Source organism: Carcharodon carcharias, chromosome 15 (assembly GCF_017639515.1).
Source record: "Carcharodon carcharias isolate sCarCar2 chromosome 15, sCarCar2.pri, whole genome shotgun sequence".
Classification (NCBI taxonomy): Eukaryota; Metazoa; Chordata; class Chondrichthyes; order Lamniformes; family Lamnidae; genus Carcharodon; species Carcharodon carcharias.
Window position 1 is genome coordinate 9,573,477 of NC_054481.1, and position 24,746 is coordinate 9,598,222.

Below are 24,746 nucleotides of genomic sequence, written 5' to 3' on the forward strand. Positions count from 1 at the left end.
AGCAAAGCAAAGGCATTCACCACTGATCTTGCAAAAAGCCTCACGGAGAGATCTAGTGATCTATGATGGTGTGTCCATCTTTAAATTCAAACTTTTGCAGTGTCCTTTTACAAACCATTAACTGGTTAGTAAACATTTCAATTATAAACAATTAAATCCAAATAGGTTTTAAAACTTGAAAACATCAAATCTTTCATCATGCATCTTCTAATTTGATTATCTTACTTGAGGAGATTTACCAGCACCACCACCCTGTCTGGGAAGAGTTAGCAACACCCCTTCAAAAAGCTGATTAGTCTCCTGGTTATCTTTTGTGATATCAGCATTTTCATGAAGTCCAAAGACCTCCGGATGGGTTATAGTTGGTAGATTTCGTAGATAATCAATGTATGACTGAAAAGTGAAAATTAAATCATTAAAGGCATTCAAATAGAGGCACACACTACTACTTAAAATAAAGGATAACCAAGTAACTGAAACAGCTTTGTTACCTTCTAATATTCACTCCCCCTCAATAGATTTTTCCCCTTTTGGTCTTCTTGACATAGACACATTAGACAAAATTAGTACATTTCCCAGACGGGAAATTTCACTTGCTGGTCTGCCAAAGAGCCATGCCTTGGCACTATCCCATTTCTTACATTCATGGTTTGCAAACTTCTCTTGTGTTTGTATACATTATTTTTATGGGATATTTATGGAGCATTGTAATCCTCTATTTAACTACTTGACCTAAGGCTTGTACAAATGGCCTGTTCCACAGGCACTACCAGAAACAAGGGAAAATATGGGCATGTGAATCTCCCTTCCAATTTTTCTTGTGCTCTGCAGGGAGATTCCTGTAGTTCAATTCCACTCAATACAGCAAGGATCAGAGCTAAGCAGGGTAGGACTTAAACCTGCATCCTTCTCCACTTGTGACATGCTCTTTACTAAAACTACACTTTTAAATGTAGATTTTAGTATCAAATGTAATGGATCAACTGGATAACAGTGCTAATAATTCAAAATTGTAGTTGTATAGAATCATAGGATGGTTACAGCACAGAAGGAGGCTATTTTAGCCCATCATGTCTGTGCTGGCTCTCTGAAGGAACAATTTTCTTAGTGCCGCTCCCCTTTTCCCAATAGTCGTGCAAATGTTTCCTTTTCAGGTAATGATCCAATTCCCTTTGAAAACCTCAAATGACCCTACCTCTACTACACACAGGCAGTGCATTCAGATCCTAACCGCTTGCTATGTGGAAAGGTTTTTCCTCATCTCGCCATTGCTTCTTTTGTTAATTACCTTAAATCTGAGCCCTCTGCTTCTCGATCCTTCCGCCAATAGGAACAGTTTCTCCCTCATGACTTGAATACCTCTTATCAAATCTCTCAACTTCCTCTTTTCCAAGGAGAACAGTCCAAACTTCTCTAATATATATAGGTAAGTTCCTCATCCCTGGAACCATTCTTATGAATCTTTCTGCACCCTCTCTAATGCCTTAACATCCTTCCTAAAGCATGATGATGCAATACTCCAGTTGAGGCTGAATGAGTGTTTTATACAGGTTTAACATAACTTCTTTACGTTTGTGTACTCAATGCCCCTATTGATAAAGCCCAGTATGCTTTATTAACCGCTCTCTCAACCTGTCCTACCACCTTCAATACTTTATGTACTTATACACTCGGGTCCCTCTGCTCCAGCACCCCTTTTAGAATTGTACCAGTGATGTTTGTGCTTAATTAATGATTTTTTGTAAAAGGGCATTTTAGTTAAAAAGTGTTACATAAAAAACCTGCCAGTAGGGTGTATTGCTCTCTGATGTAGAAGGAATGAAGGAACATTCTGCTTTGTTACACAGGACGCTGGGGTTCACCAGGTAGTGTGTGTGTGTGAGAGTGAGATCATTATTAGGGGTCTTAAAGTTTGAAAAATCTCACTGCTCCTGACAAGCCAGCAGATAAAAGCTTTAAAGACCTTATGGACATTTTAGAAAAAGCACTTTGATCCCAAACCAGCAATTATTGCTGAGAGATTCAAGTTTCAAAGAAGCCAGTTTCCCAGTTCCTGGCTGAGTTAAGAAAATTAGCCGAACATTGTGACTTTAAAGGTTACCTGGAAGGAGTGCTGCGTGATCGCTTGGTTCGTGGTCTAAGAAATGAAAGAATTCAGCGTAGATTGTTAGTGGAGCAAGAGTTAACACTGAAGAAAGCGTTCGAGATTGCACAAAGCATAGAAATGGTAGAGAAACAAGCAGGTGATTTGAAAGTGCATTCTAATAATGCCGAAGTTAAAATAGTAAAGTCAAGGTTTACTCACTTTCAAACATGTTACCGCTGTAATGGAATAGAGCACAATGCAGACGCCTGTAGTGGAAAACCACTGATTGTTGCTAATGTGGAAATAAAGGACACATACAGCATGCATGTAGATCAAAGGGCTGGTCACAGTAAAGCAGTACCACCAAGAAAAGGGCATCACGAGCACACAGGCAAGTCGCGCTTGAAAATAAACAGGCTGTTTAAAAAGGTGTATTACTTGGAAACAAAATACAAAAATAATGCAAGTCCAGATGAGACAGAAGGTGAAACTTAACAGTGGCAATGCAGAAGAGCAATTGTATTGCATTCAGTCTGATCTGAAACTAGTTGAAGGACTAAAAGTTGGCATTGCCTTAAATGGTAAAATGGTTGAAATGGAGATTGACAGTGGAATATCTGTTTCTATTACTTCAGAGAAGACATAGGAGAAAATTTTCAAGAAATGTCCATTGGAGAAAACCGTCCTTCAGCTTAGAATCTACACTGGTGAGCCTGTGAATATATTTGGAAAAACAGCAAGGTTGCCACTTATCATTGTGACAGGGGATCATCCATTGCTTCTAGGCAGAAACTGGCTAAAAGAAATTAGGAAGGACTGGAATAAAATAAAGTGCGTTGCAACCCCATGTTGCAGTCCTTGTTGAGACAAGCCTACTGATGTCTTCAAAGAAGGTCTTGAAGTTATTAAAGACATTGAAGCCAAACTTGCTGTGAAGGCCGAAGCTTCTCCAAGGTTCTTCAAACCATGTTCAGTTCCCTACTCAATGTGACAAAATCGAGCAGGAGCTAGAAAGACTTGAAAATTTTCAGATAATTGAACAAGTTGATTATGCAGAGTGGGCAGCTACAATATAACCAGTAGTGAAGGATGACAGGTCTGTCAGAATATGTGGTGACTATAAAATCACCATTAATCCTTTCCTGGATGTGCATCAGCACCCGCTACTAAAAATTGAGGACCTGTTCACTGCTCTGAATGGAGGTGAATTATTCACAAAGCTTGACCTATCACAGGCATTTTTGCAAATGTAGCTGAGTGAAGATTCCAGAAAGCATACAACCATCAGCACACACTGAGGTCTATATCAATATAAATGACTACCATTTGGAATCGCATCATCACCGGCCTTATTCCAGCAGGCCATGGACTAAATACTGCAAGGCCTCCCTGGTATATGCTTCCAAGAGGGCTCATCACCGGGAAAAACCTCCCAACTCATTCAGAGAACCTAGGCAGAATCCAGAGTAGACTGTAAAAATGTGGCACCCGCTGTAAGGAATCCAAATGCTTGTTCCTAAAACCCTCAGTGGCGTACCTGGGACATTTGATCAATGAAACTGGCCTCTCAACCTCACCCAGAAAGGTGGAGGCAGTGGTGAATGCACCACAGCCCAAAAATCTTAAGGAGCTTCCTTCATTTTTGGGATTTGTGAATACAGCAAGTTCATTTCCAGTTTGGCTACCAAGGCAGCAGCTAAAGAAGAATGCAAAATGCGATTGGTCACAAGTCCATCAGGAGAGTTTCAAGGAAGAGCTCACTTCTGCTAAAGTCCTGGCACATTTCAATGAAAAGTTGCCTGTCAGTCTGGCTTGTGATGCATCTGGATATGGTGTTGGAGCTGTCATCTCCCACACATTTCCTGATGGCAGTGAAAAGCCCATTGCATTCGCCTCATGGACACTGTCCAAGGCAGAACAAAATTATACACATTGAGAAGGAAGCTCTTGGACTAATCCATGGAGGCAAGAAGTTCCACCAATACTTGTATGGGTGTAAATTCACATTAATTACAGACCACAAGCCTTTGACCTGGTTGCTTAGCTCGAAGTTACAAACCCCAACACTTGCCGCTACATGCCTACAACGGTGGGCACTGATCTTATCTGCTTACCAGTACGAGATTACATTTCACTCTACTGAGAATCATGGAAATGCACCACAACTCCACAACCTGAAGTGAAGTCATTGCTTTCAATGTGAACCAGATAGACAAGTTACCCGTTAAAGCGAATCAAATTCGACTTGAAACGAAGAGGGATGTTGTGCTCTCCAAAATTTACCTGCACACACAGAAGGATTGGTGTGTACCTCAAGAAGTGACGACAGCTTAAACATTACCACATGTGTAGATTTGAGCTGACTCTGCAAGGTGGTTGTTTGTTATGGGGAACCAGAGTTGTTATTCCTCCAAAATTCCAAACATGAGTGTTAGAAGAACTTCATCTCAGTCACATGGGAATCATCAAAATGAAAGCATTGGCTCGTCTACATGTATGATGGCCACACTTGGATAAAGACATCGAAGGCATGGTCAAGTGATTGCCTTCCATGCCAAGAAATGAAATCTTCGGCCGCATCTGCCCCATTACATCCGTGGGCTTGGCCTGACCACCCATGGCAGAGACTTCATGTGGACTTTGCCGGACCACTTCTTGGACACACGTTCCTGATTGTGGTGGATGCCCACACAAAGTAGCCTCGTTATTCCCATGAAGTCGACTACTTCAGCAAAGGTCATTGATGCTCTCCAGAATGTGTTCACTACTTTTGTATTGCCAGAGCAGATTGTGTCTGACAATGGCACACAGTTCACATCATGTGAATTTCAAACATTCCTGATAAACAATGGGATCAAGCAGATTCTCATCTCGCCTTACCACCCATCCTCAAATGGTGAAGCGGAGCACTTTGTCCATACATTCAAAACGGCCATATTGAAGGGGAGGACTGGAAGTTGAAGCTGAAGAACTTTTTGATGTATTGTAACACTCCACATGCAACAACAGGAGTATCTCCTGCTGAGCTGATGTTTGGAAGACGAGTGCGTACAAGAATGGATTTACTGTGTCCGGGTTTGAAAGGAAAGATGGGTTCAAGGCAACTTGATCAGAAAAGGTCACATGACACAAGTAAACCAGCTCATGAGTTTAATCTGGATCAGTCTATTTAGGTTCAAAATTACTATGGGACACCAAAGTGGCTCCTGGCAAGAATCATCATGCATCCAAGACAGCTGACCTGTGATGTTGAACCTTCCTGTGGAATCTGACCAGGTTAGAGAAGTCAAATGCAAGGAACCAAATTTCCAGGGATCTCCAGTGGAATATTTTTGGGAAACATCTGCTGCAGTTGGTGAAACCCGACTTGACTCAACTGACAAACCTGTAGCTGCAACTGTTGAACCTGAACAGAAACAAGTGGAACAGCAGATCCTCCTATTTCTAAACAAACAAACAGATACCTAAGCCAACACTCCTCTCTAGACCAAAGCGAGTCTGCCAACTATCTGACTGATTTGTTCCTGGCAAAAGGGGGAGGAGTTTGTGTTTAATGTTAAATGCTTTTTTTGTAAAAGAACATTTTAGTTAAAAAGAATTGTTATATAAAACCTGCCAGCAGGGTGTGCTAAGTCCGGGATGTATTGCCCTCTGATGTAAAATAAGAAATAAAGAAACCTTCTGTTTTTTTATACAGGAAGCTGGGGTTCAGAAGCAGATAAAGCAGATGTGTGTATGTGTGTGTGTATTCTTAATTGTTAAGAAGTGAAGAAACATTTCAATGCCTGTTATTTTATGTTGTGTCTCTGCATTCTTCCTACCAAAATGAAACATTTCATGCTTCTCTGCATTAAATTTCATCCGTCACTTGTCTGCCCATTTCTTGAACCCGTCTATGTCTACACTATCCTCCTCATGGTTTACAATACTTCTAAGTTTCATATAATTCGCAAATTTTGAAATTGTGCCCTGTACACCAAGGTCTCAGCCATAATGTATATTAGGAAGATCAGGGGTACCAACACCGATTCCAGGGGAACTCCATTAAAAAACTTCCTCCAGTCTGAAAAACAGCCATTCATCACTACTTTGATTTCTGTCACTCAGCCAATTTTGTATCCATGTTGCTACTGTCCCTTTTATACCATAAACTCTAACTTTGCTCCCAAGTCTGTTGTGCGGCACTTTATCAAATGTCTTTTTCAAGTCCATGTACCCAAAATCAACATTACCCTTAATAACCCTCACTGTTCTCCCATAAAAAAACTAAAGCAAGTTAATTAAACACAATTTGCCCTTAGCACATCAATGCTGGCTTTCCTTAATTAATCCGCATTTCCCAGGTGACTATTCATTTTGTCCTGAATTATCGCTTCGAAAAGATTCCCCACCCACTGAGGTTAAACTGACTAACCTGTAGCTGCTGAGCTTATCTTTACACCCTATTTTTGACCAAGAGTGTAACATTTGCATATTACCTGTTGTCACATCTCTGGATTTAAAAAAAATATTTTCCCAAGGAAATTATGTAAAAATTAGTTCCTTTTATTCATTCATGGGATGTGGGTGTCGCTAGCTAGGCCAGCATTTATTGCCCATCCCTAATTGCCCTTGTGAAGGTGGTGGTGGTAAAATAACCACTGCAATTATTTTTAAAGCAAGCTTTAACTTAAGTTTACAGGACAGCTGGGCTGGCAGAGGCGTGTTTTAGCTATTAGTTGAGCCACCTGAACCTGGGGATAATGAAAGGTAACTTGACAGTTTAGGGACAATTCAAACCAAACTTCACTCATCTGTGTTTGGTCCTCTGGTGGAAATTAAGAAATCATGTTTGTATAGCACCTCTGACAATCTCCAGGTGTCCCAAAGCAATCTACAGCCAATTAAGTATTTTTAAAACGTAGTCACTGTTGTAATGTTGGAAACATGGCAGCCAATTTGTTCAACATAAATTCCCACAAAGTGCTCTGGAGACAAAACAGTATGCTTTAGTGACATTGGTTGAACAAATATTAACCAGAACACTAGGGAGGATTTTCTTTTTTTTAAATAGTTCCATGGGATCTTTCACATCCAGCTGAGGGAGCAGATGAGGCCTCGGTTTGATTCTCATCCAAAAGTAGACAACTTTGACAGTGCAGCACCCCCTCAGTATTGCACTGGAGTGTCAACCTAGATTTTGTGTTGAAGTGTCGAGAGTGTCATCTGAACCCACAATCTCTGACTCAGATGAGCATGCTACCACTGAGCCTATGCTGACTACATGGAGATTGAAGGGAGGTACACGTGAAAGATACAAGTTCAGATTGCAAGGAACTGTTATTGTTACATTTTCTGCACATTCTGTACAAAATTACACAGTAACTACAGCACATACATCATCAGCTGGGAAGCACTTTGAGATACCAAATGTGCTCTATGAATGTAAATTCATTCTTTCTTTACATCCCTAGGTTGTGCTATTGTGCAAGTAGTGCACTGCATCAACTCCCACAAATGTTCAGATCATGGGAGTGACTGATCCTAAGGAGGTATTTAAAACAGTACAGAATTGCCCACCTTTTCCTCCTCAATTACATTATAGCACAAGGAAAGGAATGATTTTACTTTACAGTGCCAATCTACACACTTGCTAATCTGAGGAAGGAAAGGCAGACAGGAACACTACATTATAAAATTATGATGTGTAACTAAGAAAAACCAGAACCCCTTTCCTAAAGGTTTTCCTCAAGTTTGAGTAGATAGGAAAATTCATTCAATGAATTGCTTACCTGATATGAACCATGTGGTGGGACATAGTAAATTTCACCAGGTGTAAGCCCATATTTGTCTTGGTATATTAGGTCCTTATTGTATATAATAGATAGAAGAGACAAAAGCAAACGCCTGTCTTTGTCATCTGTAACTCTACCTCCATAGTTACATTCACCTTTAGGAATTAAGAAATACACAAAGTTTGATGAAATCTGTAGGATGACAATAACGTCACCAATCTTATTGTTTAAAATAAACTTTCAACCAATTAAGATACTTTAATTAATATCAGTGAAGGAACTGAATTATCAATTGTAATTGTGTACCTGTTAAGTATGTTAGAGCTTCTAATGGTACCTCTTCATATTCATTCAGAAACATATGGATCTGTCTCATGCTTATTCGCAGATCAGACTCATTAAATTCATAAGGGATATTCCAACCTGTTAAAAAGTTGTATTGCAAAGCAATAAAATATCTATGGTGGTAAAGATTGAATTCATATTACACCCTAAAGATTTAAATGCTTAAAACCAATAAATATTAATTTCTTTACATCTGGTTTGAACATTACATAAACAATTGACAATATACAGTTTAGATACTAGAATATGTTAATTTATCTATCTTGGGGAAATACATATTTGGCACAAATATTTTAAAATTATAAACTACATTATCCTGTGAAGATATCTTTAATGATCTATTTCTGTAATATTGGAGGCTCACCTAAAGGACCAAAGTTCCTCCTCTCTTGCACTAGAGCATGAAAAAAGCAAAGCCCAAATAGAAGTTTTTCCCAGATTTCAGGTTTATCACAACTTTTGAAGAAGGTAGTATCTGAGATTGGATCGTTTAGATATGAACGTAGCATATTTGCCCTGAGGCCCTTTGGAGGCTCATTTGTCATCTTTACACCATTTTGAAGAATACTGACAGGAAACTTGTCTGAAGGGTAACTGGTCAGCCACAATCTGAAAAGATACGCCTTTTTAATTGGCACATGACACAAGTATCATAAAATATTATGAAGTAATTCATACAACAAAGAGAGAATAATCTGCATCTTTAGAATATATATCTCTATGGCATTCCAAAATCACAAGCTAAAGTTTATATCACTGCCATTAATAATGGACACAGAGCAGAGTAGGCCATTTAGCCCTTCAAGCCTGTTCCCACCATTCAAGATTATGCCTGATCTGTGGCCAATGGAATTATACTCAGGACATTTTAAGGCATAAATCAACTATGCTAACTAGATAAATTATATGTAACACTACTGAAGTGTTTCCTCAGATCTGGAAGATCAGGCAAACAGATGGTTACTGAAGTCATAAAATGATAAACCTGTGATCAGCCTGAACAATAGAACTTTCAACAACTTGAAACAGATTGCTTCTATTTACACTGTTCCAGCATTCATAGTTTTCAACGCTACTAACTAGCATGATGAGCTGTACGTAGTCTGCAATGTTCAAATAAAGGTCTAATTTTCAACTCCTCGCATTTGTACTTCCTCAAATGAATGCAAGTTCTTTCTTTGCTATTTATTTTTTTAAAAACGCACTGTTGTCCTACAGTCCTGAATATCAATTTCACCTTCCACCTCACCTCTGCTAGCTCACATCTCATTTTTCTAAAATCTAACCCAGTTGGCCAAGAATTGTGGCAGAAGGTAAAAACCAATGCAATAGATCTTTTAGGCACCGGATTAGCGCCACGATTTACAGGAAAAAGTGTGTTTACATTTATGAAAGTAATAACCAATATTAAATCATGAATATTCAACAGAATTAGAAAAATTTGGACCTGAAGTTCTTTTTGGTGTTTTCTGGTATAATCACCTCCTCACAGATTTTCTCCAAAGTAGGCATCCAGCTAGTTGCAAGGTGGCAGTTCTGCAATACGACCCAGGATCCACTTTGAATTGCACCGTCTATCATTTGTGCAGCAATAGGTCCCTGGCCCTGACCAAGTGATATTGTTTGAGTGTTTTCTCCACCCATGCCAACATCTTCTGCAAACTTAAGCAAGCCTGTGAGCATGGAATAAAACATTCATGAACATAACAGCTAGAAACTGTACTCTGCCACAAACATTTCACAATGTTTGAAAATTGGTAAGATTTTTCACTGCTTTTTCCCAACTGTACAGCACACAAGTGGATGACACCAAAACATGAACAGTATAAGTAAACGGGATGAATTTCCATGGAGATCCCCTCATTTGCACAGCTTTTGTGGAAGAGTTGTGGAAATCTCAAAAAACTGGGTAAGACCTTTATATTGTTTGGAGTTTCCGTGGCATTTTGACCGTGAGTATAGCAGAAAAACAGTAGAAGCCCTGAGGAAATTCGTCCCCAAAATAATCAGAAGTGGAAGTTATCATTCAAGCCAAAACACCAGAAAAGAATGAAAGTCCTTCTTAAAAGCAGGGGAAACTTAAAAATGAATACACAACATGCTACTACATCAAGCATTTATACCATTTGTTCCAAACAATTTTTGCATTAGTATAAATTACAATTTGCTAATTTACATTGTTCAATATTACATACCAGTATAAAGAAATCATAACTGTTAGATTAAGACTAAAATATGTCTTCTTTTAATTTGACTTCATTGTTTATCCAAAAGTGTAACAGTTAATGGATTAATGATTCAACTAATCTGTTTACCTGCCATGGGATCAGCTCCAGGGGAAAGAATAAATATCAAAGGTGCACAGCAATGGGAATCATTGTAACTACCACCAAGATCAAACGTTGGAGGTTCAACAAATATCTTTCCCATTGTGTTAGCAATGAATTGCTGCACTGCTGGAATAATTTTGTCTGGTCTAAAGCATCTGATAACAACCAAGTGATCCATTCCTTTTAAGGAACTCCATTCATCTGGAAGTGCTTCTTCATGAGGTTTTGCAGAATCATAAATGTTTTTCCACTTTTCTATATTGTCAATCACATGATCCATAAATCCATACAGGTTTGTCAGATTAGACGCTCGGACAATCTCTGACCAGCATTTGTCTGATAGCCATTCAGGAGCTGGATTGGGATATGGATTGTCAAGAGCCACACCACCACTTAGCAGAAAACGCCATAGCTCTTCATCGATTTCTCCTTTACCTTTCAATATCCCCACATTAAGAAGCAGTGAAAAAAGTAGTTTGTCCTTTTCAAACAGAGAACGACAAACATTGTTATAGATGCTCAATGTGAAGTGTTCCATTATGGCTAAAATTCTTTTAGCCACATTTTCACTCTTCTTACTGTTTGCAATTGACTGCACATACAAGGTAATGAACCAAATTAGTGAGTACTGATACATCGGTTCAATGTGAGCCAAGTCAGAGATGCAGAAGAAGATAATAGATGAGTGTACTGCAACAGGCTTGTAACCCATTCGTGTGATATCTATTTCTTTCTCTGTTGCAGTTGCAATTTGTTGCTTTTGAGATATTTCCTCTGAAAGCAGTTTAGAAGAAGATAGCACTTTAATGGCAGTTTCATCTTCTAGGATATTTCCCTGTGATGAAGACAAGACTTCAAGAATTTTGTCCTCTATCTCCTTAAGTTGCTTTTTGTTCTGTGCACTCTCCACGATCAACATGTTCTTCTTTTCTTCCAACTCAGGCTTTTCTTTGGCAGCTACAATTCCTAGCAATTGGTCTTCAAGGCCCAGTGGTGTAATCATGAAGTTTAACAGACAAACTTTTACTGCTACTTCTGGGAGGTAGTGTGGGTTTCTTAAACGAGTGGTAATGTAGAATTTGAAGTCATGTGAATACTCAATTACATTTTCCCCTAACTTCATGACCTCTACTCCCTGTTGCTTATATGTTTGTTTCAGCAGTACTGGTTTAAGCATGGGATCTAGCTCTTCACCAATATTTTCTAATAAGAGTGGTGTGCCAAACTGGATGGAATTTTCTAACGTCCTTACATAATTTGTGTCTGATAACTTTATTACTCCAAGTCTGTTGGCTTTCTCCATATTTTTGATCCATTTGTTTGCTTGACCTTGAGGATCAATCATTAAGGGCCACCTTCTCGAGTTTGATGTAATTATCCCATTGTCAATAGAAAAAGCATCAACTGGCAGCCCGGCAATTTGCCAAGCGCGGATTTTTACAGGATCTCCTAATATGCCATTCAGGGAAAAGACATCTGAACATGGGATTAACTTCTCTTTACATAAGACGTGCCACTCACTTTGGCATTCATGACGATAATCAACTGTGAAAGCCCCTAAATAGGCTACGGTGCCTGATGACAGAAGCACATCACCAGTTAGATCTTTGTACTTTATTCCTAAAAGTCGAGCAGCTTCAGTCCACCTGTCCTTCTCTCCACCAAGTCCACCTATCAGTTTTTCAGCACGTACAAGTTTCTGTGAGCAGAGTTCTATGCTGTCTTCTAAATCCTTCTTCCTGTTATTCATAATTTCAAAGTCATCATTCAATGCTTGCAGTTTGTCCTCCAAAGCTTTTAACTCTGCTCGTTTAACATTCAACATCTCCATCTGGACAGCAAATTCCTCTTCGGCTATCCTCAGCCGCTCACGTTTTGGACCAACCACCTTTATGACGCGTTCATACACTTCCATGGCTCTAACCCATTTACACAAACCTTCACAGGCAGATGATACATTTTTAATAACAGCCGGCTGAAAGTCTGGATGGTCTATAAACCTTTCCCTGATTCTTTTCATGACAGCAGGTGGAATGTTGTCCTTGTCAAACGCCTTCAGGCTTTCAAGGAATTTAAGGTCGCCAAGAATTTTCTTAGATGGGCCCCAATAATCCTCAATCATTTTACCTGTGTGAAAATTAAGAAAAAAATACTAAATACTAATACTACAAATCATTCTTTTAAATACTTTTGGTCTTCATCTGTTGCAATACTTTCAGCTTGTTTCAACTTGAGAGATCATTTAAATACAATAATCAAAATCTTAATCTGTATTTATGCAAATAAATATATTACTATTACAAGGTGTCAGAGAAATATGTCTTGAGGTAAGTGTTTTTAGAATCACCTATATTGCAAACTCTTTTTAGACAGATGTATATTTGCCACTCCAATCGAAGAGCGAAAAGTTGAATAATGGGAAGACAATGATGGAGCAGAAACACTGTCACTCGCCTTCACACTCACAGCCACCACCTCAGGTATTGACACTGTTCATAATTTACAGGATAAAATAGAAGCATAATCCGCATGTGGTGAGCCACTTGTAAAGCACTTTGAGGCATCCAGTGTTCATGAAAGGCACTATATAAATGCAAGTCTTTTTTTTCTCCCAATATAGAGTCATAGAGGTCTACAGCACAGAAGAAGGCCCTTCGGCCCATCAAGTCTGCATGGGTCAAACAAGTACCTAACTATTCTAATCCCATTTTCTAGCACTAGGCCCATAGCCTTGTCTGCCATGGTATCACAAGTGCACATCCAAATACTTCTTAAATGTTATGAGGGTTTCTGCCTCTACCACCCTTTCAGGCAGAGAGTTCCAGATTCCCACCACCCTCTGGGTGAAAAAATTCTTCCTCACATCCCCTCTAAACCTCCAGCCCCTGACCTTAAATCTATGCCCCCTGGTTATTGAATCCTCCATCAAGGGGAAAAGTTCCTTCCTGTCTACCCTATCTATGCCCCTCAAAATTTTATGCACTTCAATCATGTCCCGCCTCAATCTCCTCTGCTCCAGGGAAAATAACCCCAGTCTATCCAATCTCTCCTCATAACTAAAACTCTCCAGCCCAGGCAACATCCTGGTAAATCTCCACTGTACTCTCTCTAATGCAATCACATCCTTCCTGTAATGCAGATTCCAGAACTGCAGACAATACTCTAGCTGTGGCCTAACCAGCGTTTTAATCAGTGCCAGCATAACCTCCCTGCTCTTATATTCTATGCCTCGGCTAATAAAGGCAAGTGTCATATGTCTTCTTAGCAACCTCAACTACTTGTCCCGCTACCTTAAGGGACTGGTGGACATGCACATCAAGGTCCCTCTGATCCTCTGTACTTCCCAGGGTCCTACCATTCATCGTGTATTCCCATGCCTTGTTTGTCCTGCCCAAGTGCATCACCTCACACTTATCCGGATTAAATTCTATTTGCCACTGATCAGCCCATCTGACCAGCCCGTCTGCATCCTCCTATAATCTAAGATTATCCTCCTATTTACCACCCCACCAATTTTCATGTCATCTGCGAACTTACTGATCAACCCTCCTACATCCAAGTCTAAATTGTTTATATATACCACAAACAGCAAGGGACCCAACACCAAGCCCTGTGGAACCCCACTGGACACAGGCATCCAGTCACAAAAACACCCCTCTGCTTCCTGCCACTCAGCCAATTCTGGATCCAATTTGCCAAATTGCCTTGGATCCCATGGGCTCTTACCTTCATTACCAGTCTCCCATGCGGGACCTTATCAAAAGCCTTGCTGAAATCCAAGTAGACAACATCAAATGCATTGCCCTCATTTACACACCTGGTCACCACTTCGAAAAATTCAATCAAATTGGTCAAACATGGCCTCCCTCAGAATTGCTTCCAATAGTTTCCCCACCACTGAGGTTAGACTAAATGGCCTGTAGTTCCCTGGTTTACTTCTTCCTCCCTTCTTGAACAACAGTACCACATTGGCTGTCCTCCAGTCCTCTGGCACCTCACCTGTGGCCAGAGAGGCTTTGAAAATTATTGTCAGCACCCCCGCTATCTCCTCCCTTGCCTCGCTCAACGGCCTGGAATTCATTTCATCTGGGCCTGGATATTTATCTACTTTTAAGCCTGCCAGGCCACCTAGAGCCTCCTCCCTTTCTATGCTAATTTCTTTACTTATGTCACAGTCTTCCTGGCTGATTTCCATACCCACATCGTCCCTCTCACTTGTGAACACTGACACAAAGTATTCATTTCGAACCCTACCTACGTCTTCCGGCTTGACACACAAATTACCACTGTGGTCCTTAAGGGGCCCTACTCTTTCCCTAGTTATCCTCTTACTCTTAATGTACTTGTAAAATAACTTGGGATTTTTCCTTTATTTTACCTGCCAATGTTTTTTCATGCCCCCTTTTTGCTCTCCTAATTTCCTTTTTAAGATCCCCCTACACATTCTATAATCCTCTAGAGCTTCCGCTGTTTTGAGCTCTCGGTATCTGCCATAAGCCTCCCTTTTTCTCTTTATCCAATCCTGTATATTCCTCAATATCCAGGGTTCCCTGGATTTGTTGGTCCCACCCTTTGTCTTTACTGTAATATGTTGGCCCTGTTTCCTTCTTGTAACTGTTTTCAAATCTATCCATGACCTCAACCCCACTATCTATGTCATCTTCTCTAACTCCAGAGCCTCAAATATTTGCACTTTTCTAATCCTGGCCTCTTGAGCATCCCCGATTTTAGCTGGTTTACCATTAGTAGCTGCAGCTTCAGCTGCAAGTTCTGGAATTCACTCCTGAATCTTTTCATCTCTCTACCTCTCTTTCTTCCTTTAGGGCTCCTCAGTTTCCTACAATACAACAGTGACTACATTATAGCCAGTGAAGCTCTTTTGAAAAGTGCTTTGGGACATCCTAAGGTCATGGAAGGTACCATATAAATGTAATTTTTTTTTTTCTTTACAACCTACCTCTTTGACCAAGCTTTTGGACATCTGCCCCAATATAGTTGTGTCAAATGCTAGAACTTCATTTTTTATTATTCATTTACAGGATGTGAGCATTGCTGGCTGGGCCAGCATTTATTGCCCATCCCTAATTGCCGTTGAGAAGGTGGTGGACAGCTGCCTTCTTAAACTGCTGCAGCCCTTGTGGTGTAGGTACACCCACAGTGCTGTTAAGGAGGGTGTTCCAGGATTTTGACCCAGCATTGGTGAAGGAACAACAATGTATTTCCAAGATAGGATGGTGAGTGGCTTGAAGAGGAACTTCCAGCTGGTGGTGTTCCCAAGTATCTGCTACCCTTGTCCTTCTAAATGGTAGCAGTTGTGGGTTTGGAAGGTGCTGTCGAAGGAGCCTCGGTGAGTTTCTGCAGTGCATTTTGTAGATGCTGCCACTGTTTGTCGGTGGTGGAGGAAGTGAATGTTTGTGGAAGGGGTGCCAATCAAACAGTCTGCTTTGTCCTGGATGGTGTCAAGCTTCTGAGCTTGGCTATCACTACTGTAGACAAAGTTTTTGCTGTCTAGTTTTATGATCTGGCTCAGTGGTTTCAAATCAGATCTTTCAGGACATCCATTCCTTAGGTTTCCCTGGCTCCAACTATTGTTACATTAATGTAAAACAGTTATGATGAGAGACTTAAATTAATGTCATGATTAAGTAAATCCCATACCTGATCCAGTTGGATCTGGTTTACGTTCTGGCTTTATCCCTTTTATTACACAGATACTTTCCATCACCAGCTTTATGGGGCCCGGTGGATTTTGCATAGTCTTTACAACTGTGATATCAGCAGGCTTCAAAGTATCGAGAGCAGCTACAGCAGCCTCTAGTGCTGGCATGGCTTCTGCAAGATCTCCCTCACATTCATCCTGCAAAAACATTCCAAAGAAATAAAGTAAAACATTATATTCAGCTGAAGAATATGTTTCTGGTGATGTGTAAAATATCTTATATCGCAGAAAAAAAGACGAGATTCACTACAACAAACACAGGAGCACCTGCAAATACTTCTCATCAGCTATTCCTTTCTTAGAATGTAATTTCAATCCCCAATTTGCTTCCTCCACCACAATAATATGTTGATCCCTTTTAATTAAGTCTGGAAAATATTTAACTAATGTCACTAAACAAAGTAAAATTATCAGTGATTCCTTAGTTAAAACAATTCACCGTTTTATTGTAATAACTGATTGATTAAGTTAATGGAGTATCCATTAATTTATCTTCAGATGTAATTGGCACATCTTGACAATCATGTTTAATGTACTGGGTTAAAACACTAAGTAGCAGCCACAGAAACCAGGTTCTATATTAACCTTTGATTACGTTTTTCATCATTATAGCAACACCCTAGAAGGTAATTTGGAAAATCCCAGTTAAGATCAACCTGATGTGAAAGAATTTAGTAAAAATTAATCAAAGCTCACTATGTTGTACCTTAATTTCTTGTGCAGCAGCTGCAGCTTCATTAGCCACTACTTCATCTGCTGCAACCAACTCCTTTGCAGCATCAACTTCAACTGTTTCCTCTTCAATTTTTATCATCATGTTGTCAGTCTCAGCAGAAGTCTTGATCAACTCTGGCTGCAGGTCTGTCAGCTCCTTTTGCATTACGGACACCTAAAGGTGAGTCACAATTCGATATATATTACTTGATTGTTAATACGAGGTAGCAACTGGAAATAGCTTTGTAAAATACTCATGTGGTACATATACAATTGAGTATTTTGTATTGAAACAGTAGATGGTACAGTGATCCAATATGATGCGGAAGAGTTTCTCAGTCCTTGCTTAAGAGTACAAAATAAGGGAGACCCAAGGTTTCTTTGCCTCAATTAAAAGAATTAACTTTCACTTTCACCACGTAAGTAACAAACTCACGGAGCATATTTCCAGCCGGTTATAGAAAGCACCAATTTTGATTTTTATTGATTCAGAAATGCACCCAGTAATCTACTCACATAAAAGCAGAAAGTGCTGGAAAATCTTAGCAGGTCTGGTAGCATCTATTGTCAAGAAGATATAATAATGTCTGTAATGTCATTGGAAACTATTTTAAAATAGAGTTCTAGTGGTGTCTGTGTCTATGTATGTGCGTATGTGTGTCTTAATTGGATTAAAGCCAGCTGGTCTAGAGGCTTTGATGTATGGAACAGAATTAGGTTTAAAATGATAATTAGGTAAACATGGGGGAAATTGGCATTTTTTTCTTTAAACAAACTAGTGTAGCTTGGATTCAAAGAGGGGGAGTGAAATATTACACCTAACCAGGTGAAGCTCAGAAACAGTGGGCAGAATATTACACTTGGTGTGCAGGCATGTGCCCGACATGCCTGAGCGTAAAATGACACATGATGACATCGGGCGTATGTCCTGACGTAATTGCGCACTCGCGCAATATTTCATTCGGCGGGCATACGCTGGAGTTGGCTGCGCGCCCGCCGATAATTAAAAGGCCTATTAAGGCCATTAACAATCTAATTAAATTCAAATCTATGCTGCCTGTCCAACCTTACGGTTGGCGGACAGGCGAAGCGGCCAAGCGGCCTTTACATTTTTAGGAAACCTCACCTACGGGATGAGGTTTCCTTAAGCAAATAAGCATTAAATTAAAAACTTTATTTTGGAATTAAAAACATGTCCCATCTCATGCGACAGCACGAGGAGACATGTTTCATTAAATTTTTTATTGTCTTTATGAATTTTTTTAAAAAGCACTTCAATCTCCCTGAGGCAGCTCCAGGGAGACTGAAGCACTCTTTCTCGCACATGTGCAAACTGCGCACCAGACCCAGCTCTCCCTCCTCCCCCCACCCGCACAGGCAGCCTTAATTGGCCCACCCATGCAAAATTGTGGTGCGGAGCCGATTGCAGGTAGTGGTCGGCTTCCCAGTCCGCACCCCTGCCAAGGGCAAAATCCTGCCCAGTGTGTTTATTTTTCCCAAGGATGAAATGGGTATTATGAAAGTGTCTTATTATTGGAAGAGATAAAGTTCAAAAGACCTAGTGATACAATGAAAATTTGCATTCAAAGAGGAAAATATGTATAAAGGGAGAGAAGGATGTTGGTAAAAAGGAGAGGGTTTCTAAGATCTAAAGCCTTCAGCCTGTAAGCCTCAAGCCGCTGTCTGCAAGGATCCAGAGCTGAAAGAAACTCATTTTGAATGTGACTGTCCAGAGTGTGCTTTGCCAGGGGTCTGCTTAAATCTATGGCCAGAATCTTCTGTTCGGCATGCGTCTCAAGGTCAATGCACGTCATTCTGATCTTCAGTTTGGCGGATGCGCACCGGAGTAGGCTACGCGCCCGCCGAACTGTCAAAGGCCTGTTAAGGCCATTAATAATCTAACTGAACTAATTGCCAGGGATGCCTGTCCAACCTTAAGGCAGCTTTCGCATTTTTCATGGAACCTCAATCACGAGTGGGATGAGGTTTCATGAAGGGTTTATTAATTCAATAAAATGTTTCAAGAAAATTCATAAATACGTCCAGCTCATGTGATGAGGGGACATGTCTGAATAATTTTATTTATTCTTTTTTTCAATTTTTGATAATTAAATTAATCTCCCTGATGCAGCGCAAGCCCCAACTCTCCCTCCTACCCCTGCCCGCACAAGTAGAGCATCACGCTGGGCAGGCCTTAATTGGCCCGCCCACGTAAAATGGCGGCATGCAGCCGATTGTGGGCAACAATTGGCTCTGTGCCCGCACACGTCTGCTCCTGACTGGCCCGCCCAACGGGGAGAAAATTCTCCCCTATGTGTTTTACTGTTGCCTTAACAGAGGTGTAACTAGGAGTCAGATTAATTAGGGGATTTTTGTAGTTATTATAGTAGTAATTTTGTAGACATATGTATGTGCTTACAACCTTTCTTGTATTAATAAATGTTTAATTTAGTTTTATAAAAACCCTTGAGACTCGGTGGTCTTATTACTACTGAATCCAAAGCCTGCATCTCGAAACTTATAAATTGCAAAATGAGTTATGACAGTTGTTTCAAGTTTCCCTCTGGGATTTGAACAGTTCAGCATTTACCATCGGCTGTGTCATAATACTGAGTAGAAAGAAACAGAGATAACTTTTCAAGTCCATTATGACTCTTCTTCAGTTCCAAAGATTAATTATATTGAACTTGAAACATTAACTCTGTTTCCTTCTCCACAGATGCTGTCAGACTTGCTGAGTTTTTCCAGCACTTCACATTTCCAGCAACTGGAGTATATTGCTTTTATCTTAATCTATTCACATAGTCTCTCTTTCCACCCTTCTACCCCTTTTTTAGATCTTCCCTCTATACTTTCTATACTCAGCTTGCTTCTCTACTGTTTTATGAACCTTTCAATCATCATAAGTTTCCTTTTTCTGTTCATTTTAACTTCTATATCTTTAGTCGTCTAGCAAACTCTAGCTTTGGATGCTCTTCTTGGTCCCCAAATAAGAATGTGACTACTCCATACCCTATCCATCTCTTTTTTGAAGGCTGCTCAATTAGTGTTTTGCCTAACAATTTTTTATTCCAATCCACTTGGGCCAGATCCCTTTTCAACTCACTTAAATTAGGTCTCCTCCAGTTAATATTTTTACGCTTTATCAGACCTTGTTGTTGTCCCTAACTGTTCTAAACCCGATAATGTTATGATCACCATTCCCCAAATTCACTCCCACAGAAACATGCTCTATTTTCTCTAATTCATTCCCAAGAACTAGATCTTGTACTGCTTCCTTACTCATTGGGCTGACAACGCACTATTCTTATCCACACTTCAGGAATTGTTCTCCCTCTTTATTCCTTTAAACTGTCACTATCCTAGTCTATATTAGGATAATTGATGCCCCCATTATCACTACACTGTAGTTCTCAGACCTTTCTGTAATTTGCCTGAAAATTGCTCCTCCATCTCTTTCCCAATATGTAGCATGCATCCAGTAATCTAACAGTTCTCCGATTCCTTTATTCCAACCAAATAAACTCTTGACATTGACCCCTCAACAATCTCATTCCTTACCAGCACTGTAATGCCTTTTTTGATCAATATTGACATCACCCTCTTTTCCTTCCCAATTATGCCTGAATAACTTGTAGCCAGGAATATTAAGTTCTCATTCCTCCCCTACCTTGAACCAGGTCTATATTGTCATTATATTATAGTCCCACATGACGACTTGTGCCTGCAGCTCACTAACTGTAATTATTGCACCCTATGCATTTACATACATGAAAATCCATCTTTGTTTGCTTCATATTTACCCACTGTCTGATCCCTCCCATCATTGAACTGTTATTTACTCTAGTGCCTCTCCCAGTCCTTTGTGCACATTACTTCTTCTCCCTAATTACAGATGATTATATCTTTATTTACTCTCTCATGTGCATGTTTTGTCTCCAGGGTTCCTGCACCTTTAGTTAAATAAAATTCCATGATTTTTCCAGGTTTTCCATGACCCAAGGGAACATTGCTTTTCTTTACTTCTATCCCAAAAGTTTTCTATTTTTAATGCAATGTTAGACTTGGAAGATTAACTTATCTGTTCTCTACACAGCTGCTAATTGACCTGTTATGTAATCCCAGCATTTTGTGTTTCCTTTTCATTTTTGCTTTTATGGTCCAGAATTTGCTGGAGTGGGACATCTTGAGGCATGGCCTGTAGGTTTGACTTTTCCCCTCATCCTCTATCTCAAAAGTTTTCTGAGGGCAAGGGAATGGGGAATATGGGAACTTCATCCATTTCCTTAACCAGTAAGGTTTGGAAAGAAGCAAAGCAATAAGAGAAGAAAATAGAGTGAATTAATGTCAAATCAGATATAAGAAGAGAAATAGAAAGGGAAAGAAAGATTGGGTTAAAAGAGAAAAAGAAAAGACAAAGTAAGAAAAAGATTTAACATTTTAAGAATTTCCAACAACAATGGACTACCAATAAGAAAAACTCCACACTTTCAATTGTTGCCTTCCTGGGGTGAGAGCTTGAGTGGCATTGCAAGAACACCAATTTTGTTATTAACAAGATACTTACGCTGTTAAGTACCAGCCTTAACTTAATGCCGCAAGTTTAATTGGCTAATAATTAAGGTCGAAGGCAAGCTGTTTAGGGAGGAGCAGCACAAATCTGCCAGAAACTGGTGATTCGCAGTTCATGGGGTCTCTCTTCTTTGCCATGTTACTGGATGATTTACACATTAATAATGGCATGCTCATAAAACTTGTCATTATTTTGAAAGTAAATTCTGGCCTATTGGATTTAGTGGGGTGTTAGGACCGCTGCCGCTAGCAGTGGCCCCACTTGCTAATTTAATAAGACACCAGAGGACGACCCAATAAAAGCAGCCTCAGCACCACACTAAACCCAATATGAGTCAAATTAAGTCAAATTCATACATTGTTAAGAAATGTGAATACTTACTTTGGAGGTTGGAAATTACAGTTTCCAGTGGCCTTGAGCCTTCTGCACATGTGCCAGCCAGGAAGTGACCACACATGCGCAGTTAATGGTTTTCCTGTTCTTCAGGCCGGGAACTGGCCCTGCGCAGAAGAAAAGATGCAAAGTGAAACGGCATGAAACTAGTCAGGTGAACTGAACCGGAGCGCCATTCCAGAGGAAGGCATCCCATGGAGCAGGATAAGGCGTGACAGGGAGAAGGTCCCAAACCAGGGAGTGGGACAGGAAGCGGTCCCAGAAGTCCCAGGCAGCGACAAAGACAGGGATTAGAAAGAGGTCCCTTAAGTAAAATTAAAATTAAAGAGCAGAAAAATAGGCTTCAAATTAAAGAAAGAACTGCAAGGAGCGGACTTGAAGCAAAGTGGGCACAAGAGAAGCCCAGAAAGATCCGAGAGGGCAGCCTAAGGTTGGTGACTCCGTGCTGTGGGTGTAGGGGCAAAGGTATCCCTTTGGAGCAGTGGTGTTCTGCTTGGCATGGCTGAAGATCTGAAAGTGGGCTTGGAAGGTGAAGCTTGAGTGCACTCAGAGATCCAGGGGAAAGGAGTCTCAGAAGGCAATATTGAAGATATTGAAACCCTAGAGGTGGATCCTTGTTGAAGTTGTCCAAATGGGAGTGATATTTGGAGAGAATTCCAAGGCGATTTCTTCGAATGTGGAGATTGGAAGCCCTTGTGAGGAAGGCGAAGTTTCACTGAGACTGGTTGGCTCACAGTGTGATAGGCACCTTTGTGGGTTGTTGAGAAATCCAAGGACTCTGCTTTGGTTGCATCTGTCATTTACTTTGGAGTGTGGTGTGTCTGATCACAGTTCGCCTGTTAATTTACATATACTGCATACTTACCTTGAATATTAGAGTATAAGATAGATATGGTAAATTGTTTTATCTTTCCTAATTTGTACGTATCTCTAAATATTTGAATCATTTTCATGTGTTCATACTGAGATCTTTCCAACATTTTTGTCTGGTGTTATATAGTTCATTTTTCTTGTTTAATAAATGTTTTATTCTTTGTGTTAAAAGTTCGTCAGGAGACTCCTGTGAATTTGTTCAGTAACTTTCCTCCACGGTTTCAAAAAAAATAAAAGCTAGGATCTATCGAGCCAGGTTTTGACTTGTCCAGTTTTAATATCAGTTGGGATTGTAACAACATCAAAAACAGTGCCATTGGGTTAAACAGATCTGACTCCACAATGGAATTATGGGACACTATTAGACACCATTGGACACTAAACCCAAGTTCCTTAGGAATAGAAAATATTCCTATTTTCACATCACTGCAAAGGACACATGTGCCAGGAATAAAATTAGTCTTTTTTTTCCCTACCTTTTTAATGTTCTTCTTATGTCCTTGATGACAGAAAATAAATCACAGGTCATTTCAGGCAACAGAAATAAAACAATCAGAAATAAAATAAGAAAAAACTGAGTAGTCAGTAAACTCACTTGTGAAGAGGCAAACTCTAGTTTCTCTAGACCAACAAGGTAACGGTTTCTCATCAGATCAACTTCATGCCTCTTTTTATTAAGCAGAACTTTGAAGGTCAGGATTAATTCCAGGTAGGAAGTAGGCGTCACATAGTTATACCTCCGCAATGTTGAGAAATATTTAGTTGAAAGATCTCTTGCACTCTCTTGGAAATATTTACACAGTGCAACAACTCTGCAAAAACATGGATATCCGCAATGGTATTTTTGCCTGTTTCACACTACATGTATTTACAAGTATTTTATGCACAGATTTAAAAAGCGATTATTATATTACCACAATGTTCACAAATTTTAAAATTAGCTTCTAAATTAGCTTTTGCATTTCTTTTTTGACAAAATGGCACACTTTTAAAAATTATAATGATCAAATAATAGAAAATTGTGTAAGATCTTTCTGAAAGTTTAATCTGTAAACTGGGCTGAAGTATGGCAAAAGTATGGAGTATTGTAAATGATCTCAGTAGAAATATAATTTACAACATCAACTGGAAGGCTTAAGATAGGGAAGTGAATTTCTTTGATATTTCCACGATTAGTTTTTATATAATGATTGTAAAGATATTTGTACGACTGCACAATGATAAGTGACACCCTCATTGCAGTTTTCCCCACAAAGATACACACTGAGAGTTATTTTTAAAAGCTAGAAACTTACTATAGCTTTTGCAAGCAGAGCTTCATGACCAACCATGCAATACTTCCATTTATAATGTGACCATTATGTTCGTAACTTATTTCTGTATTATCCTGTCAGCCTTAATCAAGAATATGATGCAGAATATGTCATTGTTGACCTTTACATGTCCACCATCTCTTCACTGATGCCATACTTTTGTGTTTGCTTTCCACCATCAATGAATTTTCAGTATAAACAGTCAACAGTGTTATTGCAGGTATTGTGCAGCATTCACTATAATTTAGTATATTGACTAAATGGATGGACAAATCAAAATGCTGTTGTGGATAGTATAGAAATGTATTGCTGCAATGAAATTAAATGTCACCTGCTGACTTACTCTTTCCTGACTTCATAGTCCAATTCCACATCTTCCAAAGATTTGTGTGCCACCATTTCTAAAGCATCACTTGGCCAAACTTTGAACCAATCGATGGTACAGCAATTTATGAGTGACGGGAACATTCGCAAACGATTCCTAAAGGCATCTCCAATTGGACTCATGACTGTAGAAATAAAATTTCCGATAAGGTATTTCTGGAAAAGCATGTTAAAAACAATTGATAGACTGAGATATTATGTTGCAAAATTAGCTAATTTTGAATCTGAATACTGATTTTTCC

General features: G+C 39.7%; 1 protein-coding gene across 1 annotated transcript in view; it reads right to left on the minus strand.

Moving 5' to 3' along the window:
• dnah3 (dynein axonemal heavy chain 3) overlaps positions 1-24,746 on the minus strand; it is a 170,740-nt gene that overhangs the window by 5,640 nt on the left and 140,354 nt on the right. The window contains exons 47-56 of the mRNA XM_041206203.1: positions 24,464-24,629; positions 23,403-23,619; positions 16,961-17,143; positions 16,194-16,392; positions 10,521-12,662; positions 9,653-9,878; positions 8,570-8,814; positions 8,167-8,283; positions 7,858-8,015; positions 226-393 (exon numbers count right to left, since the gene is read on the minus strand). Coding sequence (XP_041062137.1) covers positions 226-393; positions 7,858-8,015; positions 8,167-8,283; positions 8,570-8,814; positions 9,653-9,878; positions 10,521-12,662; positions 16,194-16,392; positions 16,961-17,143; positions 23,403-23,619; positions 24,464-24,629 — 3,821 coding nt within the window. The remainder of the gene's footprint in view (positions 1-225; positions 394-7,857; positions 8,016-8,166; positions 8,284-8,569; positions 8,815-9,652; positions 9,879-10,520; positions 12,663-16,193; positions 16,393-16,960; positions 17,144-23,402; positions 23,620-24,463; positions 24,630-24,746) is intronic.